Source organism: Temnothorax longispinosus, chromosome 6 (genome assembly GCF_030848805.1).
Source record: "Temnothorax longispinosus isolate EJ_2023e chromosome 6, Tlon_JGU_v1, whole genome shotgun sequence".
NCBI classification, from domain to species: Eukaryota; Metazoa; Arthropoda; class Insecta; order Hymenoptera; family Formicidae; genus Temnothorax; species Temnothorax longispinosus.
Window position 1 is genome coordinate 4,760,009 of NC_092363.1, and position 25,547 is coordinate 4,785,555.

Consider the following 25,547-nt stretch of genomic DNA (forward strand, 5'->3'; position numbering starts at 1 on the left):
AAGAATATTTTGCGGAATAAATCTATTTAATTATTTAACATTACATGTACATCTTTTCTATCTATATGATTAAATATATTCATAAATAAAATGGTATATGCGCGCTATATTTTGAGGAAAACAATATCGGACTTACGTCTATGCAGTATGCTTATCTCTAAAGATGCTAAGGATAACAATGTTATCTCGTTAGCTAGCACCATTCATTATTAACAAAACTCAAACTTCAAATATGTTTTCTCGAATCGTTAATAAGGAAATACATAAAAATTCTATTAAATTTGAAATAAATCATCAAATAAATAGATAAAATTTTATTAGAGAACAATAAAAAATGGTGTTTTATATTACTTTCGTTCGACTATTTTTCGTATTTAGTTACAGCAACAAGATTCGATCAGATTCTACATTGCTCTTCGCACTGTGACTACCAAAATACTAACTTTTACTAAAAAATACTTCACATGCTTTAGGCTTTTATTGCGTTAATTACTTTTGCATTGAGAAGTGCTACATATTCAACTATACTTACAATTTCAAATTATATTAATATACATATTCCGAACGAGAAATGTTTAGGCGAAATCAGAGCGTACACATTCTTTTGGTTAATCTCCCTCTTGTACTTATTTTCGTGATCTTTTTTTCAACATTGTTATACAACTATATTTTTTGGTTTACACGAATCTCAATTAAAACGATAGAAAAATAGATTATACATCTCCAATTCTAAACATCGATCTTACTTGTATAATTAATAATTAACGTATGAACTACAGGTAATACATTCAAATAATCTTAATACTTAAATCCGAAAGACGAATAATATATTCCGTAATATTTGCGGAAAGATCAAAATGTATATAATAGCATTGTTGATTTATTGTAGATACTATATTATAAGATTTGCGTATCTCTTAAGCGTTGAATTTATCAAACTTATTTAATAAAATCAAGATGCATTATCTATAAAATTATGAAAAAATCTTGGGTTAACTCCTTTGGCATGCCCATAGATCACTTCTTTAAATCAAATCACTGCTTTAAACGATCACAAGATATTATAATTGACAAAATCCGGCATATTTTATACATGATTTAGGTAATTTATCTGATATTCAGTCAAGCAAGTACCAGGAATGTCATTATACGCGAATGATATTACATGTAAAAGATAAGCTCGGGTATTTGACCTTCATCAGTAGATGTGCCATTATTATCTCCCAACTCACTGCTAAATTTGAATTTAACTTTCCCATTTCCTGAATCACAATCCACCAACACGCTTTTCATTCCTTTTGTGCCATAATATGAGTATGGCCCCTGAAAAATAAATATTTTTTTATTTACATATTCCCGTATATAATAATTAAATAATAAATCAGATACAGCAAAATACAACATAACAACCTTGAAAGTTGCTGATGCCGTATAAATCGTATTTGGTAAGATTTCCGCTAATTCTTTGAACATTAGACGGTATGTGTACTTTGATCCATCACAGCTGAAACTTGTTGCATTTGTAGCTATCACCTTTCCTGATGCGGTGTGAATTAATTCGACTGTTACTTCATATATCGCTGGTTCTTGCGTGCTACCGTAAACTCCATAACCAAGTAGAAAGATACGTCTATCCACACTAAATCTGCAAGAATTAAAATGTTCGATTACATCGGGCATCGGTGATTTCCATCGTTAACTATACGCACGGAATACGGATTATAATTTTTTACCGAATGCGATCACTAGTTCCGAAATATCCCCATCTACTCTTTGTATGTTGAAACCTGCATACAGTCTGTTCCTTGCCTGTCATGCAACATCGCGGCATCGTTAGAAATCCCACCGCAGGTTTGGGATTCAGTATGAAATACGAGAATAAAGATAAGACCTATAAAATTTAATTGTAAATTTTTAGTGTTAACCTTTTAGCTTAAATGTAACAATTATCATATGTATCGAAAGAATGTTGTAATACTAGCCTCTGAATAATTTAACAATCCAGATTGCGCTGGACCCGCTGTAAATTCCTCTTTCGACATAAGGGGAAAACGAACCAAAGACAAAGCATCGCCCAAGACCAGACGTTGATTTTCTGGAGTAACTGATAATTGCTGCCTTACACATTCAGCTTCTGACCACCTGTACAAAAATATAAGTATTATGTAGAATGAACGGTACACATTTCACCCCTCCCACCCACAGCATTGGAACATACCTTAGAACAGCTTGAAACAGTTTAGATTCCCTAACACGAAGAGTATCTCTTTTTAAGACTATCATCAATGTATCGATATCGATATCTGTGAATCCATCTGCATTGAAGGCCTCAGTCGTGAATCTGTCTATGGTGTCCAAACATACCGAGGCTAATTGCGGTTCGTCAAAGAGACGGGCTTGCGTCAACAGCAAAAAAGCATTGTCACTCGTCAAATTATTTTTCAAAAAATCAACGCAATGCTTCTCTAAAGCGGCCACCGCGTATTTCTTAGCAGTATATAACGTCGTCATCACAGTTTCGGGATCTATCTGTATTTCATCAGTGTATAGAAAAAGGAGCACTGCCAAAAATGCAGCAGGCTCTACATCAGGTACTTCTATTTCCGAAGAAGCTGTCGCAAGCGTTCCGTTAAACATTGCGTCGAATACAGCACTTCCAGAGGACAGGACTAGTTTGTGAGCTGGTATACGTTGTTGTTGCGCGCCTCTTCCCACCAGGAAAGTCACGTCTGACAGTATTTCATTGTTAAAGAGGAATACAATCCTTTCGCGCATCGTTGCCTTTGTACCTTGCCAGTTGTACATAACTGCAGGTTGATTCTGCGTGGTGGAGTTCTCCAAAGTAGCGTTATTCTGCGCTCGTCCATCCAAATACGATGTGTTTGCCGCGTTAATAGGTGGCCGGCTGAAAGTGCCAAGAATACGACTATATCAAATAACAAATACTAACAATCTCGCCGAAGATCATAATAAATACTTTGAGTTTTTTCGAAAAACATTCAAAGAAACTTGGACAAGCAATGCTAATTCCACGCGTTATCTTACTCCGGGCGGAGTAAAATTGCTTACTTATCGCTGTTCGGGAACGAGGCCTCGCTCCGCGCGGCGGACGACGAGCTCGGCGGCTGGTCCTCGTCGCCGACGAAGTTGAGCGCGCGCCGCGCCCGGGAGAGGGTGATGTTTCGCAGCGGCTCCCTCAACGACGACGGCCCGCTGCTGCCGCTGCCGCTGCCGTCGGCCACGACGCCACCGCTGCTGGCCGCTGCCGTCGAGGCCGTCGAGCCGCCGGCAGCCAGCGTCGCGTTCTCGGTCGTCGTGACGTCGCGCTCGTCCTCGGGATGCGCCGCCATCAGTCGCAGGCCCTGCATCCGCGACGCAATATTCGGCACGTCGTTCAGGGCGGTCTCCGTAGACATGTTCGCGCACCAGACGTAGTACTTGTCCAGATACTGCCCCGTCTCATTTAATCGCGTCGCCTCGCGCCAACGCGAGCGGCGGCGGGCGCGGTCCTCACCCTGGTTATCCCCGAGCCGCGATCGCGATCCTCTCCTCCGAGCGCGCCGGGTTCTCGCCGAGAACGAGATGCGTCAAGACGCCGAGAGACATGCACGCACGACGACGCGCGCTACAGCGACATCCTGCTGCCGCGGCTCCTCACCGTTGACCGTTCCCCCTTCCCCCGGCCGTTCGCTCCCCAGTAGGCGAGAGGAAGGGATTTCGAGGGATGATAGATCCGCGCGTCGGCACGAATGAAACCTAAAATATCTCGCTTTAATAATCAGCTGCCGAGTAATTAGCTGCTGTCTATTATATTTCCTATAACAATGCATTTGTTGTATCGTCTTTGATATTTATACATATTGCGATATTTTAAACTTAATTTTTATATATTAAATCTCTGCTCGTTCGAACTGCACTTTCTGCACTTGTTTCTGTCTTCTCTCTCTCTCTCTCTCCCTCTCTCTCTTTCTCTTTCTCTCTCTTGCTCCGAAATCGAATGCGCGAAGTGTAATTGGAGCAAATATTACTGCGGGAGCCAATCGACGCTCCGCTCTTGCGATACTTCGAGAATCGCAATATCGCTCGTCGATAAAGACGGTTGACCCCATCAGTCTCAGTTAACGGAAGGCATCGCGGCGGGTGAGATCGAGTTCGAATCCTTCCGTATATCTCGCGATCGTCAGGGCTCCAAAAGTAGCTCTCGCGCACGAAGAACCGTCAGAAGTGTCTCGTAAAGTGTCGGTCGTGACGCGAACGCTGTGGTACGATCGTTATACATACGGATATCGCGAGTGCGGCATATCGAATGCTTCTGTGTGCCCGGGATCTACCAGGATATACGTTCAGTGAATTGTGACCCTTCTGGACCGCTGGATTACACCGATTTTGAAGGCCTCTGCAGCACTGAAGCCCTAGACGCGCGCCTGATAAAAAAATCTGCCACTAGGTACTGTTTTTTCGTCGATAATACGAATATGCGACAGATTCGTCGAGTAAACCTCCGTGCAACCGTAGCGTCACTTGCCATCGCGGGATGGCGTTAGCTGGCGCGAGTGGCGCGTACGTGCGACAGTTCTGTTAACTCCGTACGACGGATTCGTGAGATTCTAACTTCGTGCGGTCGTAGTATTACTCGTAGCGATATTGCAACAGTAATAATAATACGATAAATTTTCTACAGAATAATTATGCATAAACAAATTGAAAGATGTGCAGTATTTGTATATTTGTAATAATTAGCGAAATTTATAGATGATAATAATTGGCAGATCACGATCATTTTTTACATCATTGCCTACAGTTGCCTTCTAGATTAATTAGTTTAACTCGAAATTTTTTACTAATGTTGTTCTTGCTTTATATTTAGAAAATATATCATGCATGAGTCTGTTAAAATATGCGGTAAAATAATTAGTGGTGATCGCGATAATTTCCTGTTTTAGTCATGATCATTGCTTGTAATTGCTTTGTAGATTAGAAACGCAAAATTTTTATAGTTAATGTTGTGATTACTATATTTAGAAAATTATGTGTATGAGTCAATTAAAATATGCACTAGAATAATTAGCAGTGATCGCGATAATCTCTTTTAGTCGCGATTACTGCCGTAGCTGCTTTGTACATTATAAACGCGAAATTTCTATAATTAGGATTGTGATTGCTATATTTAGGAAATTATGAGCATGAGTCAATTAAAATATACAGTGGAGTAATTCGCAGTGATCGCGATAATTTCTGTTTAAGCCGCGATCACTGCTTGTAGCTGCTTTGTAAATTAAGAACACAATAATCCTGTAGTTAATATTATTATTGCGGTATATATGTATGTAATAATTAAAAATCTGTATCTAATATTACATTTAAGATTATGAGCCGATTTCACAGTCTCCGATTAATTTGATCCTCCGATTAAACTCACTCTGCATCTCTTTCTAACTGTCCCCCTTATGTCCATTTCTGTCAACGCAGGTTAATTTTGATCTTGGTTTAACTTACCTATCATCTTTTCCTAGTTCTAAAAGTTAGAAAAAGATAGAAAGTAAGTTAAACCGAGATTAGAAGTTAATCTACATTGGTAGAAATGGGCATTAGAAAGAGACGAAGAGTGAGTTTAATAGAAAGATCAAGTTAATCGGAGACTGTGAAATCGGCTTTCTATTTGTGTCTTAATTGGAATATGCAATAAAGTAATGGTACTAATGGTTGTTCTGTCAATTAAAAACACGAAATCAGTGCGATTAATGTTGCAATTGCTACGGTTACAACAATCTTATCATATCCGAATTACTTCAAATTTCTAAGAATTATAGCGAAAAAATAAGAGCGTAGTGTCGATAGTTTCGCGAAAAGTATTAGTGGCAGAGTTTGGTAATTCAAGGCCTTCCATGTTATTTAATTTATAAATTCTTTTAATAGTAAGGCGCGCGTCTATTGTGCTTAATAGAAAATCTGCGACTGTGCTGTTTCTCGCCGACATGCATCGAAAAATCTCATTTCCAGGTATGTGTTCGACAAAAAATTTATTAAAAATTTATTTTCTATATATATCTTGATTTTCTCTTACTCGAAAGGAATCGTATGTCGTGGAAAGTCAGATATATTGTTGAATCAGATTTTATAACAAGTGTATTAATGACGTTTATGTACAATGTTTACACGGCGATACAGAAAACATGTCCGCATGTTTACAACGTTACGTATAATACAACAAAAATATTATCTGGAAGTCATTAAAAAAATTAATACGTCATTATTAATACGGCAGTTATGGCGAAGAAGTATATGTCAAAAAGGTAATTAAAAAAAAAGCTTGTTAATATTATGAAACGTACGTAGACATCGTGACATAAAACAGCAAATTCCTTATTTCCCGCGGAGTTATGTACAGCAGCAGCATTTACGATTTCTGAGAATTAACGCGCTAATAATAGTTATTTTGCGTACATGTAAATTAAAAATACAGTTCTCCACAAATCTGCATTGCACATCGCAGTAACGTTAGGATTGATCAAACTTATCATTGCGCGGTGCAAGAAATTAAGAGAGAAAAATAAAAGAAATATTTTAACCATTAATATATAACATATTTTTTATTTATACGCATCGTATCGACGTGCAATGAAAATTCGCGCAGTGAAAAGAACTTAATCTAATGGTTTTATATAAGTATTTTTCCGCATTTCTTACGATAGTCAGATTTATTAATAATTGTCATGGCTGTTGGCACCCCGGTTGGCACGTTTTACTCATCTAGTCAATGTTTCCTAAGCCGAATCGTATTAGTTAAATATATAAAATATATACTTTACAATTTTAATTAAATATATTTTAGTAATACTATGATTCGCATCCTCGTTATTGAACCACAATGTGCCTCGCAGATCTAGATATAGATACAATGAGTTAGATCCTAATTAATCGAAATACCATATATTTTATTAGAACTCTCGCAAGCTACCGGGTACATACAAATTTATAATATACACGTAAAAGTACAGAATGAAAACTGGCCGCCGGTAAAATGAAAATTAGATTTAATTAAACTAAAGCATTAAATTAATGCGCATCGAGACACACGCCTATTTTATTAAGAGAACCAATGAAATTATCTCAATATATTATTATCTTGAAATACTGTTCTTGAGTTAATCGCGATATCAGTTGATCATTATGAAAGTTCTTTATTTACTCGTGAACGATCAGTTTGCTACTGTAAGATCGTAACTTCAAAATAAAAAATAATTTGAATTCGAATAATTTGATGAAATTTGACGAATCATACCTGTGTTTAATTCGCGAAAATTTCCTACTAAAGTAATTGGTAATAAATAGGGAGAAATATTTAAAATACGCTAAGAAAGTTATTTGTAAATGAAGCACCAAGGAGAGTACAAATCGATTGATCGACGTCAAACGCGCCATTCACGTAACGACGCGTTCCACGCCCGCGAATAATGTCTAATAAATTATCATTATGTAATTGTCATCAGAAAAATCGATGATATGATCGTTGGTAACGTTTTCATTGCGTCCGACGATTAGTAATATTCTTCGCGCGCACGTCCCCCACGTCTCGCGTACATAATCTCACATTCGCACGCGCATTCTCCTGTCAGTCGCAACACAATTACTGCACAATGTACTGTCATTAGGACGCGAATCATAAGGACACTTTCACGTCTCAAAGTCCGGCTCTTGGTCCCTTGGTTGGCGCTGTTTGCTCTTCGCTCTCCTCGCCTTGCTCGCCGTGATTTTCTTCTTCCTTGGCTTCGGCATGACCTCGCAGCTGCAGCCGCTCCGCACCCTGATGTAGTCCAACGTCCATCCGGATCCACTCACGGTGTTACCGGAAAACGCGGGAAAGCGATGGTGTTCCCTGTGGTGGTGCCTTCTGTGCTGCTCCATTCCAATTTGGACGACAATTAGTACAATAATTAATATTTCTGGATAATTTCGCTCGATTATTAGACTTCATAATTTTCCGGCGCTACACGAAGTTTTTTTTAAATAGACTGATAAACGCGAAAGATATCGCGATCGAAAGAATATATGTATAATCTCCTTAAAAAAAAAAAAAAAAAATACTACTCTTGATGGCGGAATGACGACAGAATCTTGACGTTTCGCGATCATACCTCCGATCCAGGAGTCTGGACGATAGCGTACGAGAACGAGTACTTTTGCACGCATCTGGACTGGTTGCTAAGCTTCCGGTCGGCGAACCTGCACGGCTTGTTAAGAACGTCCGCCCTGCAGGAGTACTCGTAGAACCTCTGGATGTTCTCGCCATCCTGATAGAGTGAGACGTACATGTCTTCTCGAGTTCGACCGCCGAGCGGTTGCACCATTTCCAAAACCGAAGGACAGCACTCAACGGGTTCAAGGCCGTCCTTGCCCCCTTCCTTACGCAGGATCATCTGCATGTCCCGATACGTGTTCTGCTTGTGCGGCTCCTCCAGTGGCTCTGCCCTGCGAATTGCAACACGGCAAATGATTCTTCTGTTTTAATCGACTCTTGCTTTTAATCGACACCATTTTCCAATCAAACATATTTTCACTCGACTAATGTTTTTCGTGAGTGCAGGCAGATGCATTCACGGAACTTTCGGATTTAATTCTAACCGTTGTCTAATCGCGCATACGATCGTCGTGTTAACAGGTGATTTAAAATGTATGTAAAAAATAATAAAAACACGCTTCGACTACGCAATGTGCCCCCTGTTGAATTTAAATCGGATTCAACTTGTCACCGAAGGAAACCCCGATATTCCTCCCGTTCTGATCGCGCTAATAGCTCGTATCTAAATTACGCTGTAGAATGTTGTAGCGGTTTAAAAAAGTTCCGCGGGACATGATATCTTACTCCGTTTCATATACATTATTAGCATTTTATGCACACCAGCGAATAATAAAGATAGCAAACTTCGCGCGACTGATCAAGTGAATATCTATATGCAACGTGCAATAAATCATTTGCAAATATGTTAAATGAGCCATGATTATCAAAAATAACGTAGTACAGATGGATAAATATACATTTTAGTACAAGGCTTTGAACTTAAAATGTTAAAAAAGATTCATTTTAATTTAGATCAAGTTATCAAGTTTGCTATGCTCGATCTAATTCGATCTATAATAATTTTCTCTAATTAAGTTTTTATTATTCCGTCACATTTTAATTTACTCACAAGTCAGAGATATGTTCTCCGTGAAAAAAATGTTCCTTGGGGCTTCGAGAGGAGGATAAAGTTAGATTGTTGGCGGCAGTAAGCCGCGGGCACAGGACTGCGGTCAGCCAAACCACCTGCAACAAAAATCACGAGAATGCTTAAATTATTCGCTCGCATGTCTAACATAATTTTTTTCATCAAATTTACAAGTTGAAAACATAAAATACCTAGAAAACTTCCTAATCGTCGCTGTGATTAAGGATTGATTGCATCTAATGTCTAATGCAAGGAATCATTAAATTTTTATATATAACATTGTAAAAATTGGCGCACTTATAGCGAACGAATAAATATAATTTCTATCGCAGAAAGTATTGCGTGTTTTAAGGCCACGAGCGTGCTATTTTGACGTGGCGCGATGTAAACAACTCTGTCATACCTGACAGAGACTAATGCTACATGCCTTTACAATACGATGAATTGTCAGATTAGAATTGCATCGATAATAATATCGCGGTGAAGGATCGCGCGTGAGAAAGTACTGGACAGGGCGTCGGAGATTGGTACAACGCGTGCAATAAAGCACGGCGTTAGTCACGCATCGCCCGAATCCGCGAGCACACGTGAACGAGCGCGGTGTACGTGTGAGCTTACGTGAAGGTGAAAACATTAATTCGGCTTATAATTTTTATGCAAAACAGGCCTCACGGCGCGGCGGCGCCGCCGCCGCCGCTGCTGCCGCCGTCGCTTGTTAATATGAGCGTGCCTCTTTCTCGCGGTACACCACACTTTCGATTTAATTGCGCCGTATAACTCGTCACCACACAGAAAGCACGCGGAACCTGCTTCATTCACCGAAATGAACTTAAACCTTTTTTTTTTCCTCCAAAAACGGAAAGGTTCTCGAGATGCACATAAGATGTAATATTTATGGTTGTTTATTATACCCACGAAAAAAGTGGTATTGATAAGAAAATACGGAACGATCCAAAAAAGGAGATACCTTACATTGCAAATATATCGCAAATGAATTCCGCGGCTAAATTTGAGCGAAAAAAAGCATCATACCTATATTATCACAGATCAGATTCTAATTTATAGCAATAGAGAGAGCTGTGCATTATTATCGACGACACTTATCTCTCACATAATTACGGAACACTATCAAAGGGTCAAGCGAAAGCTTCTCGGCGATTACATATATGAGCGAGACAACGCGATATAGCCGGCATCGCCGACGTTTAATTAAGCCATTCCTCCGGATGAACGGTTAACTATAAGCGGCGGGCGCCCCCCATACGAGGAACTCGCATTGGGCAGAAGACCGCGCGTTGGGATTAAACGGATATTCACACACGCGAGACCACACATCGCGCTCTCCGCGATCTTTATCGGATTCTTGCATCAGCCGAACGGGGAAGGAATTCTCTCACTAGCAGCGCGATTTTAATCGTATAGAGATGTAGCCGGTGGCGCGATGGCGGACATTGCGGCATAACTTAATGACACTTAGCGTTAATTGCTGGCTGAAGCGAAATATCAAACGATTATTGCCCCACTGCGGCCAAATTGCGCGATCGTATACGCGAGCGCCAATGAGAGGGTCCAGTTATTAACATTTGTATTAAGATTGGATAAGTAACCGGTATGTGCAATAAACTGTATGCTAACTGTGTGCTAACGCACGATACGAAATTATCTCTCGCACACGAAACGCGAGATTTCACGGCGACGCTCCTAAAGAAACGTTAAGTTAAGCATCGCGGTTGCGCCCGGGCCAAGAAAACGTCAATTAGCGCCCGCGAATTCTTCTCTCCCTTCCCTCGCGATAATGAAACTGCCCGGGACCGTGCCTGAGCGCGAGCGAGAGGCACTTTCGCGAAAGTCGAAATTAGCCGGTCGTTTCTCGGGGTCTCGAGATAATCCCGGATATATTTCGGCAGGCCCGAGCGTGCTTTCGTAATCCCGTTCGCTCCACTCCCGGGCAATCATCGTTCGTCTTAGCAATTTTTAACTAATGACAGTCTGACACTTCACCACTGCCTGCCCCGATCATTATCAATCCCCCTCGGTGGATAAAGATTTACCGCTGCGGCGGCTGTCCGCGCCGCGTAAGAGCCGCGTGAGCTACGGCACTTGAATTGCAAACTCGTTCTACATTTACGAGTATTGCATCACGCGTGTATACAGAAGATTCGTATACTGACCGCCGGATGAAAGTGCGAACTATTTCGTTATAAGTCACCACGTGACGGTAAAATTAAGTGAGGACGTTTTTATGACTTCTTTACGTTCTCCGACTCTTGTCACTTTCATTGAAGTAATTGTAATTTATGTACATTTTAATTCTTTCTTTTTTGTGTTTCGAAAATTGACCAGATATATTTTTTATTTAAAGAAATTTATTTATTACTTTGTATCGATAAGTAATCATTATTATTAATAAGATTCTCCCTTCTCGCTATTCACACGATTGTCAAAATATCCAGTAAATATTCAGAAAAGGCTAATCATGTAATTGCTAGAGATACGTTACATCACGTTATATCAGTGTAATTAATTACGATCGTATTAATTACACTGATACCGCGCTGATAATACCGACACTAATGACATCTAATTCCAAAAGTTACTTAAAACTTACTCGACGTAGCGATAAAGTAATACTTTATACCTTTTTTCATCCTTATCTACGCCGTCACGGTGTATCTCAACGGAGGAGGAAATACCGTCCCTCCCACGTGGAAGCGGCGGAAAATAATTTGTGGCGCAATTAGAGTCCCATAACGCATTGGCGATGACGCTACATACCGGCGGCGGCGGCGGCGGCGGCGGCGGTCGGACCCACCAGGGGCCGACTAGTTCTCCGCTTCGTATCTCATGCCTCCTGGAATGCATTCGAGGGGCCCTGCGATATACCGTATACCTACGATATACCTCGGGTATACCGATAACAGATTCGAGGAACCCCGAGAGAGGACCGGTATATTGTGAGGCCGCGGTTTATCGGCCGACGTGTTTATGTCTCCGCGCGCGCGCGCCACGTGGGTCGTGTTGACGCTCGCTCCGAATCCTATTCTCTGTTCGCTCGCGAGTCACCGGTCTAAAAGATCGATGACGATCGATCTCTCGTATGCGTATACACGCAAAATCATCGGCGATTACCACTAGGCAATGCTAATGTGTCATCTGGAAGTGTGTTTACAAACTCATAAGACTTTTGGAAAAGAAGAATGTGTCGAAAGGACATGTCACGCGGTGTAATTGCGTCAGCAGAGAATTTTGATCGAAATTCTGAAGATTTGAGGGAATTTTGTTTGCGTCATGTTCAATTTTATATTTTACCGCTGTACTTCTTACCTCGTCTACTTTTAGAACCTTAAAAAAAAAGGGATTTTTTTAATTCACAGGCGCGTTTATCACGCGAGATTATTAATCCCTGCAACGAAACGTGAGTAAACATTTAATTACAACTCCAGCATTTTAATGTCAAGTCCCAATAGCGTAATCGGCGCGCGTTATTTATCGCCACTGTCGAGACCGGCAGCGAGATTTACCAGGGTATACACCGCGAGAGATCTAGGCGCAAAGGTGTTATTATATTTAAAAGGCATGCACGCTAGAAATACGAGGTTACCGAATCGTAAAACACGCGTTCGCAAATATCGATAACAAGAACGATATTTAATGCGAAACGCGGTGAACGCGGGGTCGTAAAGGTATGCGTATACAGCGCAGAAAATCGCGACGGCAGCAAACTGCCGCCCCCGATAAAAATCCGCGATCCTTCTACCGTGCACTTGCGCGACTGGAGGCGGCAGTTACGCGTGCAAGCATAATCCAGCGGGCATTCTCTCTCCCGCTATTGGCCGCGAGATTTTTCATCGCGAGCATCGCGGGTGCAGCGATTGGTGGAACGTGTGGCAATAATTTATGGGCCTCCTCGAGCACCCGAGGTACGGTTTCCCGTTCGCAGAAATTACCACGATTACATTGTGCGCCCGCAAAGGCGCCCGCCGTCCGTGCTCCGATGTCCCGCTCCGTCATAAATAATGAGATATTGTATATCGTTAATAAGCCATCGCGAGTTGAATATCAATCCCGTGTGGCGATGAATGACGAAAGACTCTCTTTTGAAATGCACAGAAAAATATCCCGTCCTACTTGGTTTTAATCGCACTCGGATATGCAAGACTCCGCAATAAGGCGCGGGCGGCAATGATATATGCATGCACATGGGACGTATTATGTCTTAACGATTGAGAAAATGTCACTAAATCCTCCCGCAGGGATGACTGATCCACAGTCATTTGGATTTAGCGAACCCACGGACCCGATGTCAACACATTGCGAACACTAGACATCATCCACATTCATACACATGAGCTTTTAAAAATAATGCAGTGAAGTTGAAGAAAAGTAGGTGCAAAAGTAAAAAAGAAAAAGAAGAACAGATTTGAAGTCTAAATATTAAGTTATTTTGTTTAATTAAAAATGCAAAAAAATACTTTTTAAAAACCTACTAATTGCTTCTATATATAATTTCTCATTTTTTAAATTATCTATCTTACTAAAAAGATTTTTGTCGAGGATAGAAAGAGGGTGAAAAAGAAGTTGACTGTCACTCTCGCTTCGTAAAAGACATATTGCTTTAAGACAACTCTGCATATAATTGATTCATCTCTCTCGTAGAAAAACTTTTCCACAACTTTACTACTCCATTCATTCAGATTAGTATGTCCGAAGAAGAGCACGCGCTTTGGCACACGCACCGCGTGTTTTCGACTTTTACGCGCTCGTAACGACCCACGAATCGCATTCCGACAAGATTTTATTGCCTGTTCGACTAACGTTAAACGTTACAAACGGGGATAGTATACTTGATGTTTCGAATAGAAGTTGAAGTACGAACAAATTCGATGAACACCGTGCTCCTTCCTTTAGAAAAAAAAAAACGAAAATCTTGAACTTATTGCAAAAAATTTAATTCTCTTCGTTAATTCGCGACAAATACCTGTCATTCCCGTTGAGAGGGAAATCGCTGCTAATGACTCTTTAGACGATCTTCACGCGTTGACGACATTCGATAATTATCCGGTATTATGCTTCCGGATAATTTAAATGATCGGATAGCGACAACGTTAAATTAAACTCGAGCCACTAAAATAGCAACGCGCTGAAAACGGCCGGTTCGCCTTTGCTGGCAATCATTAACAGCAGTTTACACGATAAACTTGCGGCAGGACTCGTAGCCAGCGGCTCGTATTTACCCAGCCGTCAATGCAACGCTCGTATCATTAGCATAGTCTTTGTGCGTTTATAAGGACCGGAGGCACTCCCGGCTTATTGCAAAGTGCCAAAGGTGGTTTCAACACCGTCGTCCCGCCATTTATCGAACGTTTTGTGAGAGTCACTCGACCCTCGGCCCGCGTCCACTCGATTTTTGCCAATTCCGTTGCATTTCGTTGCACCGCTCCGGCTTGCAATCCTCTACATACTTTATATGATATCTGCGTTATATAATAACGCTTGATATATATACACATCCACTAACTATATCTCGCATATCGATTTTTTATATTTTCTGATAAAATTAGTCGAGCGAGTGTCACTTTGTCACTCTCGAAACGACAAACTCGTGGCAACGATTTGAATCTCTCACACGCGATTCGTCTTTCTGATTTCGGTCATTCAACTAAGGGAAAAGCACGACGGGAGTATATCCACAATAGTTTAATACCGCGCACATATATCGGCGCGCGCGACGCGCGAGTCGAACGAGCGCGATGTGATTTTTTTCCCCCGTGGAAAGGCAAACATCGTGGAGCGCATGACAAACGGCAACTATCGAGTGCCTGTTAGAGATAGGTAAGGAGCAATGAAAGGTCCTCCAGCGTGCCGCCGCGCCGGCATAATGAGCGGCCAACGGCGAAGTGGCTCGCACGGAAGGGCACCGCGGACTGTTTAGACAGCGAATGCTTCGCCATGTGTTATGATTGACGTGTATAAATATTTGGTTAGTCGCCTTGCCGTTTCGTGCCCTGCGTGCGTATAACGTGCGTGCGTACGTGCGTGCGTGTGGCGCGCACGACGCGTAATCGTGCGTACGGTTACGCGCGTACGCTCTCGCGCGTGAGACCGCAGGACTCTCTCTCCTCCTACCCCTTGACGCGGCAAATTAATGACGACCCGCTCATTATACGTGAGATTTCACAGATGGCCAGCCGAGTGTTATCCGACAGATCGGAGCGGAATCGGTCTGAAGCGGGGAAGCGTCATAAATTTTTTGTCAATGTCTCCGCGAGTGTCGCAAAGTCGCCATTAAAGCGGGAATCCGACAGACGTGACGACGGTTTCCGTAAAACAAGTACCTATGTCCCACCGCGAGACACCTGTCCTCGGCGTGGCAGCGCGGCGTCGCGGTTGTTTGGTATGTCGGGACGGGTAGAATGTTAATTGGGAAAACGAGGAAGCGCGACGTTTTTTTCTTCTTCTACGTTTCTCGTAGTGCGTTGGCCGGTATGGAACCGACTTAACGAACATCGACTCCATTCGCGGTTAACGTCCTTCTCGTTGGTACTTTCTTCTGCTGCGCCGCGCGATCGTGTATCAAGTTAGACCGTACGAAAAAAAGAACTACTGGAAGACGACGCCCCGACGGCGAAATACACCCACGACGACTCACTAAATCATTCGCGCGAAAGCACAGAGCGAGCCACGCGGCTTTTAGAGAGACCCAACCCCTTTTATATTATATGCCTAACTACAGTTACGATTCGTAATATGTTATTTCCAAATTATTTTAAATTACAGACCACGACGAACCCATGCGGTAATAGGAGAAGGCGTCCATTCGACAATATCTTCTTGCGAAGCGCTCGTGGGCAGCTGGAGCATCGCGCCGAATTGGTGAGCAACTTATGCAAATTCTATATATGCAAATAAACATCGCAGTTTTCTGTTTTTTATTACTGTGCTACTCTACCAAAGATTCGATATGAACCGTCTAAAATAGAGGCAAACCATAATTTTTCTGATTATAATCATTTATTATGATCAGAAAAATTGTCGACAAATATTATAATTTATACCAGAGCCATCCAATTAGCGTACGAATTAGGTTCGAAAGTTTACGAAAGTTTACGAGTTGCTTTAATGCACTCCCCCGACGCATTAGCATTTGCGTAAAAGCCAGATGCGACGGCGAAGTTACGCATTGTTTCTGGTTTGGTCCGCCGCCAATCGTTGATTTTAGCTTTTCTTGTGTATTATATCAGCGACAAAGCGTGAAATTTTGCTTCTACCTACTCGCCATCGGTCATGAATAGATGATTCAACGAAGGAGACTGACCGGCGGCTTTGAAATCGATATGCCAATGCTAATCGCGGTCAGCATTCGATCTCGTTGGAAATCAACCCGTGCAGACGCGTATCGATCAAACAAACCAAGAACTGTTTCCATACAGTCATTCTTCGGTTATTTGCAATGACTTCACCATCAATGGATAACTCCGCGTTCGAAATGACGCTCTGCTAAAAATATATTTGTTGTACTTTAAGACTTCGTATATACTTTACGGTCCAAAGATCGAAAACTTAAGATTTCTTGATACTGAGATTTCTTGTTTTTGCTCTTGGAATAAATTGGACTGTAATAAGCGCATTTTTGTGGGAATTTAAACGCGTGCTCTTAAAGTTCCGCTGTCTCACGCCCGATGTAGTCGACGACGCGCCGACGTAACATTTATGATGATCCGAGGCGATATCGGGAATACATTGAAGATCTCGCTCTCCGAAAAATCGACGGTATCTTCATCGCATAGCGGCAGCATCCGACATTCGCACAAATCGTCGGAGACTCGTCGTCGATGCATCGTCGTCACATCGCTGGGATACGCGCGGCATATAGGCTGCATCCCCCTGTTTAACGTCGCGTTAAGAGGATTATTTATTGAAGGCATCGGCGCCGATGCAGACCGATTAGCATAGTAATGCCGCCGTGAGAGGCTGGTCCGGCCGCTTTACGCGCGTGTGCGTGCGCCACTAATCTACCATTATTAAATTATCGGTGCAGCAGCGATGCACCAATGATTATCATTTATCAATATCACGGGCATAGTAACGTCGCGAAGATCGCCGCCGGTCTCGTGTATCTGTACGTCATCAGCCCGTAATGTTATGTAGATAACACCGGTATGCGCGACGTCCCCGGATAGGGATGTTGATCTCTCTTCCCGACATTGCAGAATCGCTAGCCGATCCTGGGTGCGGTCCGCGTGCGGTCTTACGAGCGCTATAATCGCGATGTCGATCGGTGTAATCGAACGAAGATTCTATAACGCGATTTATTTAAATTTCTGAACGAAATATAGCTTTTAAATTGGTCGTTTCATCTGAAATTATCAATATTTAATAAATATGCTTACAAGTACAAGTGAATATCTACGATTTCTCGTCAAAAATTTATGTTCCGCCTAATAGATCGGCAGCCTCGCTTCGAATATACCTATTATTAAAGAGATTCCAACGCGAATTGACGCATTTAAACGAGATGACAACTATACCGAAAGTCAGCTGTGGGAAAACGCGACTAGGACGTCCGGCTGTGACAAAATGTGCACTGAAAAAAAATTTTTTTAATATTTAAAAAGCCTTACTTGAATACTCCTAACAACATATTTACTTAATATAATCACATATTTATTTAGAATTAGATATCTTTACTTAAATTAAGTGATGATTATATTAAGTAAATATGTTGTTAGGAGTATTCAAGTAAGGCTTTTTAAATATTAAAAAATTTTTTTTTCAGTGTGGATGAGAAACGGAAAAAAAATGGAAGAGAGAATGAAGCGCGCGATCCGCGTCGTAATCCTAAAAGTTTATCGACGTAATGGTGACAGCGGTTGAGAGAGAAAAACGTGAGACGTCTACAGCTCTATTGGCGGTCCGCGTGTGCGCACCCCGCTATCTCAATAATATGCTAATAACGCACGCGGCGGGCGGTACTTTACGATCGTTACGTAGTTACTGGACATTGTAATTATTGTTTCGCTGCTCGCTCATCCGGTACAATGCAACGCCAGGGACGTGCAGGCTCGTCGATTGTTGCATCAATCGTACGGGGGCTCGTACACGTTGGTAATTATGGGTGACCTTATGCACTCCGCACGCAACAGGCACATGGCGGAGGATTTTATTAAGAGGCTACTGTTAACATTCTGAGTGTTCGAACAGGTTTCGACTGACTCTCTCCGAAAGATAATTTAACGAGACACTTGTATGACGCCAAATTGAATGTAATTTCCAAGTACATTTTTCTTGTTATCTAAATTTTCCAAGTTTTCAAATTAGTCATTAATTTTCTTGTATACGTGTGTGTATAATTCTCTAAACACGTGGCACTGAAAAAGCTTCAGAGTCAAATCTATCGGGTTTAAATGCACAAGTGACAATTCGTCAAACGTTTATCCTACAATTGGGACTTACCGCGACGAGGGTAATGAGAGCTTCAATTCGCATAGTAGCTGGCCAGGCCAGCAAGGAGGCCGTAGGTTGCGAGCTGGTGGATCGATCCGCTCGTATCGATCCTTCGGTTTACCGATCCCCCGGCTGCCGGCGTTACTCGGCGGCCCTAAGTATATCGGGCCGACGACGATGGTTTTCTCCCGGCTCCACGCCGATTTCTCGTGATGATCCGCCGTGCCGATCCGACGATGACATGGCTACCGCGCCGCCGATCTGTCGACACAATTGATAAATATATATTACTGGCCTCTTACGTTGCCGCTAATCGCGATGAGATAATCATCGCCAGATCATCGCTCCGTCCAAAATATTTATCAGTGCTTGTGATCGATTATTTTCGCTTCGCAGTCACAACACTATTATTAGCTTCGGTGATGCGATTCGAATTGAATTTTGAACTGTTAAAATAGATTTTATAATATCTTGTTGAGACTGATTCAATTTTCGATTATCTTTTTGTCTAAACGATTATTTTTGTTTTTTGACAATATTATGAACTAGTCCATAACTGTACTCCATATAATAGCGGTCTGTTTTCTATTGCTGAACGGGCTGCACTAGTTCAGAGTTTATCTTTTTCCTTCCATGTGGAATAAAAAAGACTTTAAACTAGTACAGCGTGCATCCAGTTTAGCAAAACAGACCCATTAAATGCGAGAACATCTTCTATGAATGACAATCCAATTTACTTTTTCGCGCGTTTCTTTTTTATCACGGCCGTTTCTTTATCAGAATCAGACATTCTCACCTTTCGCACAAGATCTCCGGCAAATTTTAAAGCAACTCGTCGTTCTAAACCTGTTCGAGATCTTCATGCGGATCAATTCTAAACGCGCGAATTTTTATATATTACGACTGAAACTCGAAGACGACTCGATTCTTCGGTAAATCCTTATTCACAAAAATCACGAGCTATAATTGCGCGAACAAGACGACGAGTCGCAACCGAATCGAGAGCGGACGACGCGTTCACCGCGACGTGTCTCAGCCAACTGGACCCGATATTCAAGATTTGCCGATAAAGTTAACGAGGCTGAACGTGCTGGCGTTTCGTGCAAATGTACAAGGTGCGGGCGTCATCTACGTTTCGTCACTCTATCGCAACGATGCTGCGAATCGATATCTTATCTTGTGCTCACTTGTCTCTGACGATTCAGGCGATTACGTTTCAGCAACGTGTTACTGACCTACCGGACAGGAATATATTCCCTTGTGAGAGGCTTAACAAACGTTTCTCGCGTGAGAGGCTTAACAAACTTTCCCTTTTTTTTCTTTTACGCTATCTACATCATTCCTTATCTTATTTATTTATGCTGTACGCCAGGCTCTGACTATCGCACCATTGATTAACATATAATAAACTGCGAAGTGAGTGATAATCCTGCCTGTTGTCTAAATCCCGATAATTCCGCAATCGCATAAATTCTGATTGATAAAGATGAGGCGTACGAACGCCATGTATAACAGTATGGCGGTATCGACATCGACGCTGTCTTGGCATCATTCGTTATGTGAGTTAATGACTCTCGAGAAATCATCGATTGGTCCCCGTCTGGAAGTCGCGACGCCTCTCACACGGTGGAAACACGCCTTCTCACCGTGCCGTAATGGACGGGACTTCACGCGTGCGCGCGTTCGCCGTTCCGAGCGAATGAAATGGAACTAACTGCTTCGATAGCCGACGCAATGTGAAGGAAAACCGTCGCCACCGACTCTGTGGGGAGTGTGGGGTCCCACGAGTCTCAGTGGATCCCTCGAGAGATCGGGCGAGGTGATTCGACTAGAAACGAGGTCCCGTCTGCAATCGCGCGTTTCCTCACTCGTCGCAAATTAATTCCAAACGAAATGCCGAGGTCGATCCGATCGTGTCGGTCTCTGAGACCCGGGAAAAAGACTTAGGAAAAGACGGTGTTTTCAATGCTTAATCCTTGATCAAGTCACTTGAGTCTAGATTAACTGAACGCATTCCGTATACAAAGTGTAAAGAATGAAACAAAGTTGTTTTGAAATGTATTACCAATAATCTCTTTTTTTGCAATAAGTCTAAAGAAGTAAAATTAACTATGTATAAAAAATTACCCAAAAATTTCGTAGACTATATAAAATTATCTATCAATTTTTATTATTAGAAGTCAAACCTACCGCGGCACGTTATGAAACATAATTATGAATAATTATGGAGCTGGCGAGGCGATCCGCCCGGGTGTCCTCCTTCCGCTGATCATCAAAATAGTGGCATCCATTCGATTCGATTCCAGTAGGCGGAGTTCGGAGATCGATGAAAGCGACCGGCTCGGTGTAGTGCCGCGGTAATCGTAAGCGGATTAAGGTTATAATTTCGGATTATTGCGCCGACACAGCATGGTGGAGATGTAGTACACATGGGATAGGTATCGTTGCCAGTGAGTCACAGCGCGTGGAATTTGTTTGATAAGATGCTCGGGCACCGGTTGGTGAAATGTGTCACCATTTCTTATCATGGTGTTTCCCCGGTAAGGCGGGGGTAGAGAGAGACGCAATAAAAGGAGGGACGTAATTCTTGTTTCGTCACCGAATGCGCATATTATCGCGGACTATCGGCGGGATACGCGGAATTCGGTCGGCCCTGCATTCCTGCGCGATTCGCGCATCGTTCTCGTGCGTGTACTTGCGTGTACCTACCGGAACGTGACGGCACACGTGCAACCGATCTCGCGCCGATTAACAATAACCGAACGGGCTTTAGCGCGCTAGGATTATCATGCGCCACCGTTCAAGCAACGCATCGTAGATTTACGGCCAATCGCTGTCGCGAACTATCGACGGACACGACCGTTCCATTGCAATTTTATGCGCGAGTTAGAATATTCTCGAAGCTATAAAGATAAAAATAATAATAATATGATAACATTATTAGTGAAGTGTTATTGAAAACTTGGAGCAAACGCTCTATAGTCGAATATAGGTTTTATTTACAATTGATTAAAGATTTACAATTGACATTAAAGATTTAAAATCCTACGAGAGAAAGAGAAAGAGAAAGAGGCAAGAGAAGAAGTAGATATAATCCACTAAATCCTCAATAAATCACCCGAACAAATCCTAATATCATTCCTATGATAATATGGTACAATAACTGTATTGTCGCGACAGTTTCTTCGATTATCAAACGGGATTTCTACCAGGAAGCAGCCGCGGACTTAACCCCGAAGATCAATGTCACGTGGTGGACGGTGCTCGTCGCTGATCGTTGCAGCGGGAAGTAAATTTTTAGTAGAAAGCGTGACCAATCCCTATATCTGATAACCACGTTGTCCACCCACGTGAAAACAACATCGACTTTCTCTCGCCCCTCCGTTTTTGCTCTTGCCCTCTCTATCCTTCATTTCGTTTGTTTCTCGAGCACGCGTACGATTAAGGTCCGTCAAATGAACCCCGTCGAGCCGGATGCGCAATCTCCGTCGATCGATGTACTTGTATATTAACGATCCCGATGCCGCAAGATAAACAGTCAATCGGTCTGCTCTCGAAGACACGGGCACGACGTAGGCTTGTGGTTTAATTACGGCATCGTTTACGAGTAATGAACGAGACGTATAATTCTTGCGCGGTGACTTGCAATCCTGGTAATTTGGCCTGCATGAGTATTCTCAATGGTTTATTGCTGATTATCGCGTGATTATCCCGGTCTGGATCGCCGTTAAGCATTAATATCCCGCCGAGCTGATCAAATCACGATTATTGTATTCCGATCGATAGTTAAACACGAGTAAACCTATATAACGGTTGCAATTTTTTTCGATCGATTATAACAAGGTATAAGCGATACGGTAAGGTACGTAATTATGTAAGAATCGCTCGCGATACGATTTTGTAAGATGACGCTACAGTTGTACAGGACTTTAACCGACGCGATAAGCGAAACACGCACAATTCAGATTATTGCACTGTCGCGAGAATTTCACCCGAATGAATATGCGTGACGTATGATCGGGATTTTGTATCGCTATAAATCGCTGCGTAACGCATCGATAAATACGAAGTACATAGAAGCCCATTGGCATTTAGTAGAGGCGGAGCCGCCGCCGCCGCCAGGGTTTGCATTGAGTCACTTATCGACGGCGGCGCCTAGCTACATCGCGATAAAAACATGGTGGAGAATGCGTTAAGCCAGGTTAACCGGCGCCTTCTACCTCTCGAGCTGTCATTAGTTTATTACCATTAACTTTCGCGGTAATTACTACATATGTCGTCCCCTTGGCGAGGAGAATGCTGATCGTATAATAAGCGCGAGCAGTCAGATTGGTAATTGAATGAGTGAAAGACTGACTGAGTGAGTGAGTGAGTGAGTGAGTGAGTGAGTGAGTGAGTGAGAGAGAAAGAGAGAGACTGGCTTTTGAAAAAGTTGCCTATATTCGTATATATACTCCGTCCAACAAGAGATTAAGAGTAGATCGAACGAATCTTTTATAATCGCGACTGATCGGGAATTAAATATATTTCGCGAGAATCTGAAAATGAAAGTTGAACGTCATTTGGCGCGATTTTATTCCCAACAGCTCACGCATTTCGCGCCGTCGCGATATATTCTCTTTACGAGCCCCTTGACGTTACCATTCTTTCCGCCCACATGACGAATCCGCCTTAACGAATCCGCGATCTTTAATTTACACCGACAGTCGCGTTCTTGTGGGATAAATAATGAAACGCCGAGACGTGCAACCGCACTCGTTAAAGTCTGGTAGGGTCCGCGTGAACTCCGCGCGAGCTTTTTCCGTGTGAGAAAACGTCATCGTTCATGATTCTTAACTTTCTTGCTGCCGACGCAATCTGCAATCTCGTCCTTGATTCCAAATGAGATCGATTATCTCTGTTACGTCTTTTTTTTGCAGCAGTTTTCCTTATGATACTCATTATAACTTCGTTAATCATTTAAAAATATAATAGACGGAAATATACGTCATGAATCTCGCAGAAACACATCTAATTATTGAACAACAGTTCTTTTTGCTCGTTACAATTTAGTATAATTCATATGAGATATCGACATATCTCGTTACGCTCATTCAACATATAATATTCGCCGTTGATATATCACGTCAAAATAAAATCTATGAAAATGTGAACGGTCAATATTGTTTAATATATTCCAACGACTTCAGTAAATTGTCTAGATCGACATCTGGTCAATATACCGACACCTATCCGCTCTCGGAAAAATCTTTGGGAAAAAATAGTGAATGGAGCTGGCTGACTTATCTACTAGACGTAATATGTATAGACATGTATGATTAGGTATGAAAATAAGATCAATTTGCGGTGCGATTCATATTTCTTTGCCGATGCGATTGGATATTGCGATATTTCGCACGGTTTTATTATCATATTCGCGACTGTCGCCGATTACACGCGGGAATATATTAAAACATGTGAATATTATGAGCAATTATATCAGCAAAGTTTATGTACATTTTATTACAAGAAAATCGCGGAGGACATTCAATAAATGATTACAGATATATTGTGCATGAGTAAAGAGCATTGAATAAGGAAACGAGAGCGAGATAAAGACCTCGATTTTTACATAAAACGCGTTTTTCTGACAAATAAAGAATATAATACCTGAAAAAAGAAAATATATCTGCATGTGATGCAGTCGTTAATCGAGTTTGTCGTGATACAAATTTGTTTCAATTCAGACGACAGAGGTCAAGTATCCAATATATTTAATCGACCGTAGGAAGCGGTAGGTTGTAGGTGGCGGTTTGACAACTACCGGGTGTAAACGCCCACAGGAAGAATTGTAAAGCGAGACTAACGCGGTCGGAGCTAATCATCAAATCCGTTAAGCGCCTATCGCTCATGACTTACATACTCGAGCATGTCTCTTGAGAATGGTTTCCTCGTGGCTAACGCATAATTAATAAATGCACTCAGGTGACTGTCGCGTAAATCCGTGCTGATTCTGCATAATTACAGTTTCACGAATGTTTACGAGAAGCAGCGACCGCCGCGGAAGCGAATTTAAATTTAACTTTCGTTAAATTTGGGTGACATAACTGTTTTGTAATGACGACAGCTTGCTAATAAACGACTTTACATTTCAGATGGTAAATAATTGATAATGATACAAATAAATCCTGCTTAAAAGTCGAAGTTCATTTTCACAGGATATTCATAAATATATTGACAAAAATAGGCTCGCCTTTTCAAAACCGGCTTTATAATATTAAGCACGATGGATCGTCTCGGATATTCCGCGACAGAAAGATTTGCCGAGAAGTTTTATTCAAAACGAACGAAGCTCATTCATGATATCATTTCTGAATGGCCCTCAGAGAACTTGCCCCGACTGAGGTATCACTGGATGAACCGAGCCCGGCAAGAAGACTGGTTTCCAGTCGCCAACGCCAATTAAAGTGACACCGACAAAGCCGATGCTCCGTATTTATTATGTATTAAGCAATTGTAAGTTTTTTGACGAAAACCTGAAATTCGTGTTTCCATAACGACGGCGCAGTGACCTTGATCGCGAACGATGAATGTACGCACCTCTAATTTAAGACTTTCCATTTCATCATTAATTTTAAAAACGTTCAGATATTTCAGCGACGAATAATATTTAAACATAGAGCAACAATCTATGCAAGACGGTGTGATGATGCAAATATTTAATAATTTTGTGACAATATGATACTGTTTATCATCCGCGATGATTTTGTCGAACTGATTGTGAGTCTTTACATGTGAATCAGCCGCTCGCAATTCGTTCACCCGATATATCAGCGAACGCGGCGACAAATCTGGAACTTGGATGCGTGTCGTGCAAAAGAAGCACCTACGTCCACTGTCGCACAGGCAAGTACTCGT

The 25,547-nt window shown here is 41.9% G+C and overlaps 2 protein-coding genes across 5 annotated transcripts in view; both read right to left on the minus strand.

The window, feature by feature from the left end:
- Window positions 1-5: 5 nt before the first annotated feature.
- Window positions 6-3,668, minus strand: LOC139814633 (BTB/POZ domain-containing protein 1). Of its 2 annotated transcripts, none has more exons than XM_071781049.1 (6): window positions 3,070-3,668; window positions 2,219-2,926; window positions 1,983-2,142; window positions 1,734-1,891; window positions 1,411-1,645; window positions 6-1,323 (listed from the first exon to the last, which is right to left on the minus strand). In XM_071781049.1, exons 1-6 carry the CDS (start codon window positions 3,414-3,416, stop codon window positions 1,162-1,164), a joined length of 1,770 nt encoding a protein of 589 aa, XP_071637150.1. In that variant the 5' UTR covers window positions 3,417-3,668; the 3' UTR covers window positions 6-1,161. The 2 variants fall into 2 exon arrangements, with proteins under 2 accessions (XP_071637150.1, XP_071637151.1); XM_071781050.1 differs by having other exon boundaries at window positions 2,219-2,905; window positions 3,070-3,667.
- A 2,440-nt stretch (window positions 3,669-6,108) lies between these two features.
- The window catches only part of LOC139814637 (uncharacterized), a 67,573-nt gene continuing 48,134 nt past the window's right edge, over window positions 6,109-25,547 (minus strand). For 2 of the 3 annotated variants that reach the window (XM_071781059.1, XM_071781061.1), the window contains 4 exons: window positions 18,660-18,911; window positions 9,189-9,304; window positions 8,136-8,469; window positions 6,109-7,896 (listed from right to left, as the gene is read on the minus strand). In XM_071781059.1, coding sequence (XP_071637160.1) covers window positions 7,675-7,896; window positions 8,136-8,469; window positions 9,189-9,304; window positions 18,660-18,692 — 705 coding nt within the window. In that variant the 5' untranslated portion in view covers window positions 18,693-18,911 and the 3' untranslated portion in view covers window positions 6,109-7,674. Of the gene's footprint in view, window positions 7,897-8,135; window positions 8,470-9,188; window positions 9,305-18,659; window positions 18,912-19,446; window positions 20,004-25,547 lie in introns of those variants that run through there. The other variant, XM_071781062.1, reaches the window with a different exon arrangement.